The 16,285-nt window shown below is 37.8% G+C and overlaps 1 protein-coding gene across 1 annotated transcript; it reads left to right on the top strand.

Moving 5' to 3' along the window:
* On the top strand, positions 3,499 to 13,353 carry LOC109845618 (NADH dehydrogenase [ubiquinone] flavoprotein 1, mitochondrial). Its single transcript, XM_020414892.1, has 3 exons — positions 3,499 to 3,640; positions 10,708 to 11,906; positions 12,821 to 13,353. The coding sequence occupies exons 1-3, from the start codon at positions 3,581 to 3,583 to the stop codon at positions 13,056 to 13,058; spliced, it is 1,497 nt and encodes a 498-aa protein (XP_020270481.1). The 5' UTR covers positions 3,499 to 3,580; the 3' UTR covers positions 13,059 to 13,353.

The raw sequence follows: 16,285 nt of genomic DNA, 5'->3' as shown, positions 1-16,285 counted from the left end.
TAGGCGGTGGGCACTGTAGCCGTAGGCCGGTGGGTGCCATAAGATGAAGACTTTAACAGCCGGAGATGATGGCTAACATTTTTTTGTTTGTTTAAATGGAAATGCTTATGAAGTGTGATCAATTCAGGTTTCAGGTTGGGATATGAATGAACATGGCTAACTAGGTCAAATCAATTTTGTAGCATTTCGGGGGTCGTTCTAGAAGATTTTGTGCAGAGTACTCAGACGGTAATTAGTGTTTTGAGTTGTTTTGGGCTCCTTTGTAAATAATTCATTTATCAAGAACAGCCAATATCTAGTACTCTTGTGTTACCAAAAGGGTAACACTATTAACCTCAGCAGTTTTCAACTTTTAAGAGGTATAAAGAACGTCCTTTGAACTCTATGGAGTTCCTAAGGGGGTGTTAGTCAATTGGGACATTTTCATGCAAAATGGGATAATTGTTAAAGTGGAATAATATTTCGCTAGTGGGATATTTTAATGGGATAACTAGGAACAATTTTGTGAAGCATGATATTTTGATAAAATAACGTGGGATAAATTTTTATAATCATGAAGTATATATTTATGCATTTTGAAGATATAAATACTATTTATGTATTTTAAACTTACTATTATTAATTGATAATTGCTTACAAGAATGTTCGTTACTATTAAATAACTTTTGGTTAGACTATAAGATATTGACAATTATTATGATGAATGATGATGGTCTAATGATGGTGATAACCATAATAGGAAATAAGTAAAGAAAAAAATAAAAAATAATAAAATAAATACGAGTTCTAGTTTTTTACCACATAGTTCCAAGCAAAAACTTGGAATAATTTGAGAGAGTAGAACTATTATTTTTGTATAGAAAAATAAAAAAAGTGGGATAATTTTATACAATTATCCTAATTCTAGTTTTGTTAAAGTTCTGCTTGACTAACACTGTAAAATTTTATTCTAGTTTTAGTTCTATGTGACTAACACCTTAAAATTTTGTTCTAGGTTTAGTTCTATGTGACTAATACCTTAAAATTTTATCCCACAGATTATCCCAGTTCTAATTTTAAGTTATAGGTGACTAACCCCCCCTAAAGGGGATTAGACAAATAGAACTCAAAAGTGGAACTAGGATAATTTGTGGGATAAAATTTCACAGTGTTAGTCAATTAGAATTAAAATTAGAATAAATTTTTACTGTGTTAGTCAACTAGAACTCTAACAAAATTATAATTGTACAAAATTATCCCATTTTTTTAATTTTTCTATAGAAAAATGGGAGTTCTAGTCTCTCAAATTATCCTAAGTTTTAGCTTGGAACTAGATGGTAAAAAAACTAGAACTCCTATGTATTTTATTATTTATTATTTTTATATTTCTTTTTTTCTTTACATCTTTCCTACTATGATCATCACCATAATTAGATCATGCCGTTAGATTAGATCTCGTCTCCTTGGGGGGGGGGGGGTAGTCACCTAGAACTTAAAATTGAAACTGGGATAATCTGTTGGATAAATTTTTAAGGTGTTAGTCACATAGAACTAAAACAAGAACAAAATTTTATAGTGTTAGTCAAGTAGAACTCTAACAAAACTAGAATTGGGATAATGATACAAAATTATCCCACTTTTTTTATTTTTCTATACAAAAATGAGAGTTCTAGTCTCTCAAATTATTCCAAGTTTTAGCTTGGAACTAGGTGGTAAAAAACTGGAACTCATATTTTTTTGTTATTTTTTATTTTTTATATTTCTTTTTTTTTTCTTTACTTCTTTCCTATTATGGTTATCACCATCATTAGACCATCATTATAATAATAATTGTCAATATCTTATAGTCTAACCAAAATTTATTTAATAGTAAAGAACATTATTGTAAGCAATTATCAATCAATAATAGTAAGTTTAAAATACATAAATAGTATTTATATCTTCAAAATGCATAAATATATATTTCATGATTATAAAAATTTATCCCACGTTATTTTATCAAAATATCCCGCTTCCACAAAATTGTTCATATTTATCCCACTAAAATATCCCACTAGCAAAAAATTATTCTACTTTAACAATTATCCCATTTTGCATGAAAATGTCCTAATTGACTAACACCCCCTTAGTCATCTATAATACTTACTTTTTTTATCTAATATATATAATTATATAACTAATTTAACAATAAAGATCGCATCAGTCCAGAACTTATTAAACAACAAAATTGAGAAATGAGGGAAAAACATTTCGTATCTCAATATTCATTATACAAGTGAAACCTTTTGTAAATGAAAACTTTTGCACAATTGTCAATTGGAAAGAATAAAAATACGCTTCAAACTTGAGAGAAAGAGAGAGATTTCTTTCAAACCTTTTTATTTTTTATTTTTGGCGAGCCTCCAACTTTTTAGAGTAAATAAATGCTGTGAAAAACAACGTACAGGCGTACAGGTGCAAACTGAGTGAAAGTGTAAGACCATATGCAGCAGGGGTTATTTGAAGAGATATTTGGTTGCAGCAGGAGTTTTTTGAAAAGGTGAATCAAAAAGACAAGGCCAAGGGGTGAAAAATTCACCCTGGGTATTTCTGACCTGGTGGGCTCCACCTGATTAAATGCATGATAGGTTTATTAAAAAAATTAAATAGAAGCCGCCCAATCAGAAACGGGCACGTGGACGTGTGCATGGAGGCTGCAGGCGCATGCCTGCCAGCTACCGCGTGGTGAAATCTGATTGGGCGGCAATTTTTGTTTTCCTCCTTATTTTTAATTGATATTTTTTGAGATAAATACAATGAATTAATTTATAATTTTTATACCATTAATTTTCATTTTTCAAACTCTATAAATAGAGATTAACTTTGTGTCATTTGGACACCAAAAAAAATCTGAGTTTCTACACCCTATTCTTCTTCTTTCTACAATTTGAAGCTAGTTTCTTCATGGATCCTTCACAAAACTATCCTAATTTTTCCTACAACTACAACTTTCCTAACCAACCTCAAAATACCCTCCCTCAACCACAACATCCAAATATACAACACCCCGAAAATACTCAAAATACGGGGATGAAGCCCAATTATTTATTATTTATTAATAAATTATAATTATAAATATATGAGTTATATTAATAATAATAATAATAAAATAGTAATATAAATGAAATAGGAAAAAAAATGAATAAATATGGTGGGGTATATGTTGAAGTGATGTGGTTTATGGTGGGTCCCAAATAAAGTAAAAACTTTCTGAAAAATCTCCTGTTGTAGAGTTGATAGGGAAATGAAGATTATTGAATTAAATAAAGTGATGTGGCAGGAGAGAATGAGGTGAAATTTCACCTCTTGCTGGAGATGGTCTAAGACGTTAAAGTATTATTTAGCCCTTCAACTATTTGGACTTCCTAAAACAACCCAGTGGGCGTTTTCGTGGACCAGTTATCCGTGACGTGGATCATTAATGGGCCATGAAATCAATCAAAGCCCAATTAAACAGAAGTAGAAATTATATGCGAAAAAGTCCATTAAAGATCACTCTTCTCCATTCTCAAACACATCGTCCTCTTCTTCCCCCAAATTGAGGAGAGAGAAACCCTAGGCGATGGCAATGGCCAGCTTGGCGAGGCGCAAAGCCTGCAATCTCCTGTGCCCTAACTCAAAGGTCTGGTCCCAATTTCAAGTTTAGACTCTCGAATTGCTGCTCTTTTTTTTGTGGCTTTTTAGTGATTTGGATACGTTTAAATCTTGTCAATAGTAGCTTCGAGTTGTTGATTTTGGGATCTGATAAGTATGAATCGGTGGGATCGGAGAGATTGGGGATTCCGTAATTAGGATTTTTTAATAGATTTAGTATTATTATTATTATAGATTTTTGTTTGGAGATGGTTGCTTTTGAGCTTGAAGAGGGGGAAGTTTTGATCTTTGAGAAGAAATTTGTTTACTTAGTTGGATACTTTGTGCTTTTCTAGTTCGCTGACTGAGAGTTTTAAGATTTTGGAGTGTGAGTTCAGTAGTAGATCATATGTTTCGTGCTAATATACTCTAAAAATATTACTTAGTAGATCATATGTTTCGTGCTAATATTACTTTGTGCTTTTGAGCTGGATACTTTGTGCTTTTCTAGTTACCCTCTTTAGTTTAGTTCTATCCCTTGAACATAGTTAGGATAATTTTTTGATAGTATGTGATATTTTTCAGTAGATTTTAAAGTTTGTGGTATTTTTCCAGTAATGGAAATAGTTCTAGGTGGTAGACAAACAAAACGCTAAACTTGATTATTTTTTCATGCAACTCACCTTTCTTATTCTTTGTGGAACCCTGATGATATCTTGGCCAACATAAATTTTTCATTCTATGTAAATGCTGTTTCTTTAAATTTGTTCTTATTTGCAATTCAAACTGATCTAGTAGTTCTACTTGTTACATTTGTTTATAATCTATGCACATCAGATAGTCCATGCATATGCATGTCTCAGAAGCATGATAATTCTAGGTAGATACATGTCAAACTAAAGCAGGATAAGCGAATATGTAGTGAACTATAGAAGGATGAAGGGGAAGCACGTACACTGATGGGCTACAGCAGTGGAGCTTTGACTAGTGAGGGCCTAATTCCGATGGTAGAGTTGTGCATAACAAAAATGTGTTTATTCTTAGAGCAAGTCCAGCAAGCTCCCAGTTGGGAGTCCTAGTCAGCAAGCTCTCAAGAGCTCTCAAGCATTTTAGTATAAAAAATTATAAAAATAAGTCTTGGGAGCATCTCCTTATTTTATGGAGCTCCAACAAGCTCCTAGTTAGGAGCTCCAACAATATCATAAAAACCCCTCTTCTATTTTAATTTTTTTACCCATTAATTTCAATTATATTTAAACCTCTTTTATTAACTTTCTAACCGTTGGATACGGCCTTCGAGGGAGCGCACACGGTCTTCGAAAAGATTACTGCGGTCTTCGAAGTAATCTACGGTCTTCGAGGGAACGCTCACGATCTTCGAGGTAATCTACGGAATTTGAGGGAACGCTCACGGTCTTCGAGGTAGCTCGCGGTCTTCGAGGTTGGGCACGAAGTTTGAGGTATCACAAACTTTGACCGTCAACCGACTGATTCCTATAAAATTCGATGCCTTCTCACCTCAACCCATCGTCTCCCAGAACAAAATGTCTAGCTCATCTAGCTCTAGCGATGATGAAATGATGAAGACCTTTTTTATGGGAGCTGCTGTCGTCGAGGAAGAAGAACAAGAGAAAGGTTCAACTTCAGTTCAACACAAAAGATGTATCGTGCTCCATCGATACCGACTGGAAGGCCATAATCGGTTGTTTCAAGATTATTTTGCTGACGCACCAACATATCCTCTTCATTATTTTCGTCAAAGATTCAGAATGACGCGTTCGTTATTCCTTCGAATCCACGACGTTGTCGTCGAACATGACAAGTACTTCGTCCAAAAGAGGAATGATGCTGGACAGTTGGGACTATCTAGCCTTCAAAAGATTACTGCAGCTATGCGGATGCTCGCATATGGAGCATCCGCTAACGCCGTTGACGACTACGTTCGGATCGGTAAAAGTACGTCACTTGAGAGCGTGAAGAGGTTCGTTCGATCGATTATCAACATCTTTGGGGAGGAATACCTTCGTTCACCGACTAATGAAGACGTTGCACACTTGCTCGAGGAAGGTTCACAACGAGGTTTTCCTGGTATGCTTGGGAGCATCGACTGCATGCACTGGATATGGAAGAACTATCCAACCTTCTGGCAATGTATGTATACTGGACATTTTCATGAACCTACAATTATTTTGGAGGCCGTAGCTAGTAAAGATCTTTGGATATGACATGCCTTCTTTGGACTGCCGGGGTCTCACAATGACCTCAATGTTCTACATCGTTCATCGGTTTTCGCACAACTTGCGTAGGGAAGAGCTTCACCGTGCAACTATACTGTTAATGGTCACGAGTACAATATGAGATACTATCTCGCCGACGGGATTTACCCAGAGTGGTCCACATTAGTGAAGACTATTCTAGCACCGTGAGGAAACAAACATAAGTACTTTGCTCAACAACAAGAGAGCGCAAGAAAAGATCTTGAGCGAGCTTTTGGCGTGTTGCAAGCTCGATTTGCGATTGTTCGTGGACCAAGACGTTTCTGGCAACCTAGTGTGCTGAAAGACATCATGACAGCTTGCATCATAATGCATAACATGATCGTTGAAGATGAACGGGATTGTCAATTGGACAACAACTTCGACTTTAATGATTCGAGACCAGTCGTTGAACTTCCTCATGTGTGGACGGTACCTCTAACTGAGTTCATCCAAAATCATCATCAAATCAGGAACACGCAAACACACAAATCACTAAAGAATGATTTGATCGAGCATCTGTGGCAGCTCAAGGGATCCATCGACGAGGATTAAGTTTCTTTATGTCTAATGTAATTTCAGCAAAGAAGTTCGAGTTGTACTACGCCAATTTTCTTTTCAATAAAGTAGTTTTCATTAAATGCCAAAATTTTTAACTTCAAGTAGAATCATAAATCTAATACAAGATAATTAGGAAGAACTAATTAGGATGTGATGCGAGTACAATCATAAATCTAATACAAGATAATATATGATAATTAGGAAGAACCCTTAGACATCCACCTCTCCAATATCTCTGCCTGACGTATTTCAAAGTATTGTCGTTGAACTGAATTGAGTGTTGAGAGATCCATCTTCATGATATCGTCATCTTGTTTCTTCTGTTTTAGCTCTATTTTTTGATTGGTGGTTTCCTTCATCCACGCGAAAGCCTCTCCCATGATGGACTTAGCGGACTCAGAGTTTTTCATATTTTGTTTCCTCTTGAGCTTTGCCGCTTTCCTCCCTTCAGGTCTTGCTATAACATCATCCGAGTCAGTGTTCAACTCGATGGGGGTCGCTGGCATGGAATTGTTTGGTGAGGAATCAGAGTATGTGGTTCTTCTCGGCTGTGATCGAATCTTATTGTAAGTTTTTATTTGTTGGATCTACTTTTGATGATGACGCAACTCAACCCAGCAATGGTCAAACACGAATGGTTTACCATAAAGAGATTGATATAATTCTTTTACTTCTGCAGTCTACACAAGAGTTAATTTTAGAATAATCAAACATAATTAAACATATTGAATCTGAGCAAACATTATCAAACATAATTAAATATTTACCTGGTCAATAATTCCCGTACCAGATCTTTGTCTTCCTTCAATTTGAGCAACGCACCCACAAAACTTGTTGACGGACAATTGAATCGTTGACCAACGATGCATCATTTGGTTTGGTGTGCGGCTCGTTGGATCGGTGGAGTATAGAATAAAGTAGTCGTTAGCTCGGTGTCAAAACTTATCTTTGTGTTGCCCCGTACTTTGGATGGCGTCTTGGCTCGTGTTCAGCCAAGCAGACACAAGAAGCTTATCCTCGTGGACAGTCCAATTTTCGGACTGCGTGTAAGCCTTCTTCTGTGGTCGGTGTTTCTTGGGATGACACTTGTTGTGTTGCCGATTGCGAGAACTCGATGGGGTGACCTTCTTCTATGACTTCTGTATAGAACGACGATCCTTCACCGGTAAGGAGTTGTGAATAAAAGTTTTGGGAGGGATCCATGAGATTTGTAATTTGATAGGAAACTATAGAGTTTTTTTATGAGAGAATTGAGAATTGAGAGTTGTGTGGAAATCTTTGTGTAGTGAATTGAGAATTTATAGATGATTTTTTACTGTTCATGCCAGTTTTTTTCATCTCAACGGCTAAATTTTTCACTCAACGTCTTATTTTTAACGGCTCAATTCAACTCAACGTCTCAATTCAACTCAACGTCTTATCTTCATTATATCTATTATTTTATCAAAACAACAGACCCAATTAAATCCCCAAACCCAAATCCTCTCCCGTAACCTTCAACCCCAAACCCCAAACCCCAAACCCTTCGGCTATGACGACCACAACCTCCTCTTCGCCTCGCGTTCCTCTTCGGCTACGACGGCCACAAGGTCTGGCTCCCCAATCTCCAGCCCCAAACCCCAAACCCTTCGGCTACGACGACCACAACCTCCTCTTCGCCTCGCGTTCCTCTTCGGCTACGACGACCACAAGGTCTGGCTCCCCAACCCCAAATCCTCTTCTTCGACGGTGGCGAATAGATCGGCATTCGGCGGTGCAACAGGAGATTGGCCTGATTTGGTAGGGGGCTTTTTGTGTGTGTGTGTGTGTGGGGGGGGTTGTAAAATTTTACCCCAGTTGGGAGCTCCCAAGCGCTCCACAAATTTGTGGAGCGCTTCCGAGCTCTGAAGCTCTCCACCGCCACGTAGGCACTGAGAGCGGCCTTGGGAGCGGTTAGGAGCTTGCTGGAGGGGGGCTGCCAACTTCCACGACCACGTCAGCCTTGAGAGCCTCCTTCAGAGCTTGCTGGACTTGCTCTTATAGTCATATGTTAATATGACAGAATGATAATATGATCAGTGGTGAATAAATAAAATAAAAACAATCTTGGGAGGGTGGACAACAAGTATCTATTTACCTAAAAACCTAAAATATAATATTGTAAAGCCATATTCTTAACAAATGGGCTAATTTTCTAACTTGAGCTAAAATTCAAATGAGATACAAGTTTTTAAGGGTTGGGGTGTGAATATATTTAAATCATGGGGGACAAAGTGTAAGTCTACAAGACTCAAGAATGCAATTTTCAAATCCCTAGGGGTGCACTGCTATGTGTACACTTAGATCCTCCCCTCAATATGATTTGAGGTCCTTGAAAATAGACAGTTGGAAGCATTTATCCTACAGTTAATATGGTTTTGAGACTTTGAGAATGGTTTGAAAAGTTAATATGGGAACCTGGAGGAGTAACTTTTTGTAGGAACAAGTTACAAATGTAATGAAGAAAGGACTCATCTGATATCAGTTGACGCTAGGCATATTGCATATTTTTTGTTTCTAAAGTGTATTTTGTAAACATAGATGATCCCTTAAACACCAGCTAAAATCACTGTCCTCGTTTCTGTTCTGGCCAGCGTATGTTGCTGTACATGGAGCGAAATGCATGCTTGGTTATATTTTGTTTTTGTGTGTAAATGACATTTCAGAAGTATTTGTTATTAGCTTTTTTCTGTGTGTTAACGACTGGATTTTTAGACGTACTCACATATACTCCAAAACTGATCCATCATTTCGAAGTGTGTTCTTGTAGAGGAAGTTTCTAATAAGAGGCAAAAAATCCACATGTTGACATATCGAAAGTTCAACTTTGGTGAAGTGTTGACAGTATCCAAGGATAACATTCAGTTGGCCTGGTCTTCTCCCACGGGCCACACTTCATGATTTAATATGGATGGTTGATTTTTCTTGGAGTTGCTTTTCATAAGCCCTTAAATGTACACGACCTAGTTAAGGTGTTACTCAGAGAGGACTCATACCAAACATTAATGTTTGTTATCATTGATCTAGTAGAAGTCTTGTTTAATGTGATATAAAAAATGTGATAATTGTGTTGCAGGAGAAATGGTGGGACTGAGATGATGCTTGATAGACCTTGCATTCTCTAAGGATCTGTGATGTAGCAGAATAAATAGGTTAAAACCTTAGTTTTGAGGTCTTTGCATCAGGTGTTGTGGTACATGATCTGGATGACATGTTGAAAATGTATAGATGCAGAGAATTTATCCAGTTATACAGTTTTTCCCCCTCTTTTTTTTTACTGAAGCTGTTGTTTGATTAGCAAAATTTGGTAGACTGATAGAGGGTTTATAAGTTCAGGCCTAATAGCAGCAACGAGCAAGTTCGATTTTATGTCATGCCTTCTGTTAGTCAGTTAATTACTTAGTAGACTGTCCGGGTTGCAAACACTTTGTTTTCTGCCTTTTGTCTGTTGACTACTTAATAGCTTCTTCCTGTCTGATTTTCCTGATCAAATTCCTTGTCCATGAACTCCCTAACAGGAACTAGTGAGTGCTCATGTTTTCTCACCGTGTCATATTTCTTTTATTCTCGTCAATTTTGGATCTTTAGAAATTCTTAAGGTAACTGTAAGTCCTGCTATAGCTGCCCCTACCTCCTCTTGTCCTCCTCACACTTATATACAGACACATGCGAGCACACAAGCTTGTAAACACTTGCATATGTCATGCATGTGTCTGCTTTCAATTCTGTCCTTTGTAATCACCAAGCTTTACCTAATATCTTCAAGGAGCTCCATGTTCTGATTATAAATTTTGCTATTTCCTTGTCTGAAATTGGGAAAGAAATGCGTCATGAATGGGTTCATCGGTTCTTTCATAATCAAGCATCAATATTGACAAAGAAGGTCCTAGAATAAGCATTCCGGGTCCGTGGGACTTGCTTTTGTTATTGGTTTGGAGAAATATTACAATGTGGAGGGTTCCATGTAATTGTAGATTCATTCTGGTTTTGAAAGAAGATTCCAAGGATTTCATAATTTGTACAGTTGCAGAACCTTATTCTTATTTTTGGATGGACATGGGAGTAAATGTGATCGTTGCTTGAAGATTTATCTCCTAATTCTATTTGATTGCTTAAAGGGCATTTCCAAGCTTGTTGTAGCATCAAGATAGTGTTGGCAGCAGTGCATCTTTTTACTAACTCTTTTAAAATAGATAGCTTGGTTCATTCATTTGATTTCTCTCTGCCGAAATTTAATCCAAAGTTTGAAAATATTTCTGACACTCAATTTATTTCTTTCCAGGGTCTCCTCAAGAACCTATATTCTCTTCCAACAGCAACTCTAGATTCTACTACTAGATCATTCAACACCCAAGCTGCAACCACAGCAAGCACACCTCAGTCTCCTCCCCCACCTCCACCTCCAGAGAAAACCCACTTCGGTGGTCTCAAAGATGAGGACCGCATATTCACCAACCTTTATGGCTTGCACGACCCATTCCTCAAAGGTGCTATGAAGAGGGGTGACTGGTACAAGACTAAGGACCTTGTGCTCAAGGGAACCGATTGGATTGTGAATGAAATGAAGAAATCTGGCCTCCGAGGACGTGGAGGAGCTGGTTTCCCTTCTGGTCTCAAGTGGTCGTTCATGCCCAAGGTATCCGATGGCCGCCCCTCGTATCTTGTTGTGAATGCTGATGAGAGTGAACCCGGTACTTGCAAAGATAGAGAAATTATGCGCCATGACCCCCATAAACTTCTTGAGGGGTGTTTGATTGCTGGTGTTGGCATGAGGGCAACCGCTGCTTACATCTACATCAGAGGAGAGTATGTAAACGAACGTTTAAACCTTGAGAAGGCAAGGAAAGAAGCATATGCAGCTGGGCTTTTAGGGAAGAATGCATGTGGATCCGGGTATGATTTTGATGTTCATATCCACTATGGTGCTGGTGCTTATATCTGTGGGGAGGAGACTGCTTTATTGGAGAGTCTCGAAGGAAAACAAGGGAAACCAAGATTGAAGCCCCCATTCCCAGCCAATGCGGGTCTCTACGGTTGCCCAACCACTGTAACCAACGTTGAAACTGTTGCAGTATCTCCCACGATTCTGAGGCGTGGGCCCGAATGGTTTGCAAGCTTTGGTCGGAAGAACAATTCTGGCACAAAGCTCTTCTGCATTTCCGGACACGTGAACAAGCCTTGCACTGTGGAAGAAGAGATGAGCATTCCATTGAAAGAGTTGCTAGAAAGACACTGCGGTGGAGTAAGAGGAGGGTGGGATAACTTGCTGGCAATTATACCTGGAGGTTCCTCGGTTCCCCTCCTCCCGAAACACATTTGTGATGATGTCTTGATGGACTACGATGCCCTAAAGGCCGTTACGTCCGGATTGGGAACCGCAGCGGTGATTGTTATGGACAAATCCACTGATGTTGTGGATGCAATTGCAAGGTTGTCGTACTTCTACAAGCACGAGAGCTGCGGGCAGTGCACACCTTGCAGGTAAGGGTGGAAATGAACCAAATTGAATTGAGTAGTAACTAGTAAGATATTTGGGCTCAAATTTTGTTCATTTAGCTTTATTCAGATTCATTTCATTTATATATTTTGGTGTTCGATAATTATTCGTGAATAATCCTCTTATGTATTTGCGCAAATTTTTTCCCATATTATTTGATAATTATTCTTCAGTAATTGTTTGGTAACGGGCACCAGTAGTGATACAGAGAAATACTAATAGAGTAACAGAAACATGTCACACTATATAAAAGCTAAAAAATGAGAGAGAGAGAAACATGTTTTCATATATTGTAATTTTCTGGGTAATAAAACTAGCAGGCAATCACATTTGTGCAAAGGATCTTACTAATACAATGTAGAAAAATCAATAACAAATAGCCACAGAAACATGCTTCCCTACAACGATTAGAGAAACAGTCCCAATGCAGCGGTGTCACTTGCTTTTAATAGTAAACTTAGAAAACAGAAAGCTGGCTGGTTTCAAATTTGACATCTATAACTATGCATACAAAGACAACATCTTATCATATTTCACAAAAGTTCTTGGTCAAGGACTAAATTACAAAATATAAATGAATAGGTGGTAATAAAATGAATCAAATATGTAGATGGTTTATGAACTGAATAGTTCCAATCACTTGTTTACTATTAACAATATCAGTTAGGAGAAATTATGAGATTATAACTAATGAAGGAGGAGGACAAAGGCTAGGCCTAGGAGAACTTGGCTAGAAGCTCTCAAGAGAAATATGACAAGGATTTCTTAGTGCAGGAGATGATTCATGTAGCTGACTCCAAATTTTTTTGGATATAGGCTTTATTGCTGTTAATGTTCTTGCATTAAATGAACTACTGAATAGAATATCAACTGTTCGATCGATTTCAACCCTTTGCAGGGAGGGGACAGGATGGCTATGGATGATGATGGAGAGGTTGAAGGTGGGCAACGCAAAACTTGAAGAGATTGATATGCTTCAAGAGATCACAAAGCAGATCGAAGGCCACACGATCTGTGCGTTGGGTGATGCAGCAGCTTGGCCAGTGCAGGGATTGATCAGGCATTTCAGGCCGGAGCTCGAGAGGAGGATCAGGGAGAGAGCAGAGAGGGAGCTCTTGGAGGCTGCGGCAGCTTGAATTGATGCTGTGGATTGACCATCTCCCTTGTTTGATGTTGTGTATTGAAATAAGTTAATGCTATTTGTGTTCAGCATCTCTACTGAAAGTGAAGCTGGTTCTCTGTCAGGAAACCTTATATCACCTGTTTTCGTAAGTGCAGCTGAAATTGAGAAACTGATCAGGGAATGAATTCTTCTGACAAAACTATTGGACCCCATTTTTTGTTGTTTATGTCAAAAAGACATGTTTTGCTGCTATGAACGTTGTATTCTATTGACATGCGTACAGCAGTGATAGCACTTTTATTTGTTCGTGTTGTGCTATTAGCCTATTATGCCAAAAGTCAGTAGCAATACTATGTGGATACGAGCAGCGCTGGCGATGATATACCTCTCTCTTTTAAAGTTGAATATATCTTGCCTTCCCATATGCGGATTCTTCCGATAGAATTTGTGCTCCGGTATAACGTCATAGATCATTTGCAGGGACAACAAATAAAGTAGATTGATAAAAAAAATTTAAAATAATGCAATTTTGTATTTTAAGGGGTGGTCAATTTGGGCCTTGAGTGCAGCCGTTTGGGCCAGATTCAGATAAAGAACAGTTGGAGCCCAGCCCAGGTGAAACGTTTTAGCCCAAAACAACCAACCACGACGAAGAAAGTGAGGGAGAGGGTTTTAGCATGAAATCAGCAGCAGCAATGGCGGTGGGGGTTTGAGGAGGATTCTACTTCGCTCCTCTGTATCTTCTCCGAAACCCTCCCTCGTGGGACCCACTCCTCTCTCCTCTCCATCTCTGACCTCTGCTCGCCTCTCCCCTCGCAAGCTCCCATTGGGCTTCTCAAGGTGTCGTAACTTCTTTTGTTTCTGCATATTTTTTTAGTAATTTTAATGATTTTTTTGGGGTAAAGTTTTAATTTTTTAGATGCCCGTGTTCTGGGTTTTGTTGGTTATAGCTTCTGAAGACATATGTAGAATTTTGCCCGTGATTATTGAATTTTATTGGTAGTTTTGATGTTAATATGTGTTGTATGTGCAATACTGGATTTAATAGGATTCCTGTGGAGTTGGGATGTGTTCAATCTTTGATGCCTTTGCATAGTGTGACTGCTTCAGCATTGCTCATCTCCAAGCTCTCTTCAAAGCCTGGGGGCTGGGCTTGGCTTTCTGAAGGTAATTTTTTCCAATTAATTTCCATCAAATTTATTGCGATTTGTGATTTTTGTTGTCTGATAAAAATAACCTCTTGTAATTCTGTGTAGATCTGTTATTCGCAGAACTAGCAATTATAGAACTGCAATTGCAACTCATGTTGTTTGCTTGGATTGCTGAAGTTCATGAGTTGTAGTAGTTCTGCCTTTAATAGCAATAAAAGTTTAGTATAGACTTTTAAGTATTCAAGTTGAGATTACCACCTCTCTCCGATACCTGGAAATTTGTTTATTTTGAGAGTGGATTGCAGTTTGTTGTGGTGCCATCCAGCTCATTGTGAACTTGGATTCCTCAATCTCTTCTTTGCCTCACGCTTGATCATTTTCGGATCATTCATGCTCATCTTATACTTTTCGATGTTCCTACACTCTAAACAAAGAAGTAACATTTTCACTTTCTTTTATTTTCATTTTTCCTTTCGTTTACACTTTTCTTTCGGTCTGTTTTAGTTCATTTTCTATCCAACCACAAAGGTGATTTAAATATCAACAACAAAGTCTTTATTCTGACAGTTTGGCATCTTCTACATAAATTTTTACATCAATCAGCTTTTGTAATGGCCATCGCTTTTATGAAAGTAGAATCCATATGCAGTTTTGGTCTACCCCTGTTCCAGGCTCATAACTGCTCCTTTATTCATATTTAGATAATCTCATTTCAAGTGAGTTTTTACTCACATTATAACTATGTTATAACACCCTCAATAAGAGCTAAATCTAGTCTCTTATGAATGGACCCGTGCCTTCTCACGTTTACCTTGTTTGTGCAATTGTTTGTCTAACTTTCTGCTTCATGAAGCTTGGCCGATGGTATATCCTTCTATATAGTTTTTCTTTCCAAATTCATAGGTAGTTCATAAAAAAAACTAAACATTGCTGATAGAAAACCTTGGGTTTTTTATTAGAAATAATCTGCAAACCCATAATTATATGAATTGTACGGTTAAAGTATTAGATAGCCACATGCAACATATCACATCCTTGTTTAAAGATAATCATATAGGTTGATATGTTTATGCTTGTCATAGGGGATCACGGCTGTATTAAGTGCAAACAAAAATGTGTTTTTTAGGGCGTGTTTGGGAATCGTGGCGCTTGGCCTGTTTCTCTTTTTTATTCCCAAAGAAACCAAATGAAGTTGTTTGGTTACCAAGGCGTTTATCTTGGGCTAAAGCATGTCACAACCCAAAAATCCCAAAATAAACGCTTTTCACAAAACACCAAAAGGTGTTTTGAGTTTAGCGTTTCAATTTATTTTTTCTCCCATAGAGCTATGGCGACTCCTCAAGAGTCCTTCGCCACATCCGATCACGACTTGCCACCATGCCTCCATCTCCACTACGGCGAAAATTGTCACCACGCTGTAAGTTGCCGCCGTGCCAGTGGTCGCCGCCGGGCTTCATCATCTTCGGATCTCTGTGAAGAAATTACACCTTTCTCTCTTCAACAATGTTAATCTTTCTCTCTTTTCATCCATGTTTTTCTCTTCCCCTCAACCTTATACTTCTTTACAAGAGTTTGTTGTGAATTTCCCCCTAGTTAGTATGTATTTGTAGTTTAATTTGATTCTTTCCCTTAATTTGTGTCAATTCCATTGCCCTAATTTTTTTTATTTTCGGTCCCAAATGCTTCTTTTTTATGTTTTTAGTCTCTTTTTTTTTTTTTTTTTTGGGGGGGGGGGGGGGNNATTTTGGTTTTCATGTTAGTACTTCATTGGGTTTGTTCGTGTTAGGGTTTATTGACCTGTTTCTGATCTAGTTGACACATGTACTGTACACTTCTTATCTATAATTAAAGAAAATATTATTTTGTTTGTAAGAAGAAATTTGCTTAATCTACTTTCTTACCAGAGAATAGGAGACTAAACTGCACCTATAGCTTGTTTCAGCTATATAAGAGTAACAAAACAACACACTTGGAAAGGAACATAGCATGCTGTATTTGAGTCTCCAACAACTACTTGGAATAGAGCTTAAGATTCCATACTCCCAACTGCTGGTTAAAATCTTACCTTGAGTGAGCAAGTAATAATAAA

The sequence above is a fragment of the Asparagus officinalis genome, chromosome 6, assembly GCF_001876935.1.
Source record: "Asparagus officinalis chromosome 6, Aspof.V1, whole genome shotgun sequence".
NCBI classification, from domain to species: Eukaryota; Viridiplantae; Streptophyta; class Magnoliopsida; order Asparagales; family Asparagaceae; genus Asparagus; species Asparagus officinalis.
Note: the sequence above shows the minus strand (reverse complement) of the source record. Positions and strands in the feature narration are given on the sequence as shown.

What these genes read in the sequence shown, in the direction of transcription:
- LOC109845618 (XM_020414892.1), top strand. Translation starts at nt 3,581, where the DNA reads ATGGCAATGGCCAGCTTGGCGAGGCGCAAAGCCTGCAATCTCCTGTGC. An exon ending in TCCTGTGCCCTAACTCAAAG is followed by an intron (nt 3,641 to 10,707) that starts GTCTGGTCCCAA and finishes ATTTCTTTCCAG; the next exon opens with GGTCTCCTCAAGAACCTATA. An exon ending in GGGCAGTGCACACCTTGCAG is followed by an intron (nt 11,907 to 12,820) that starts GTAAGGGTGGAA and finishes AACCCTTTGCAG; the next exon opens with GGAGGGGACAGGATGGCTAT.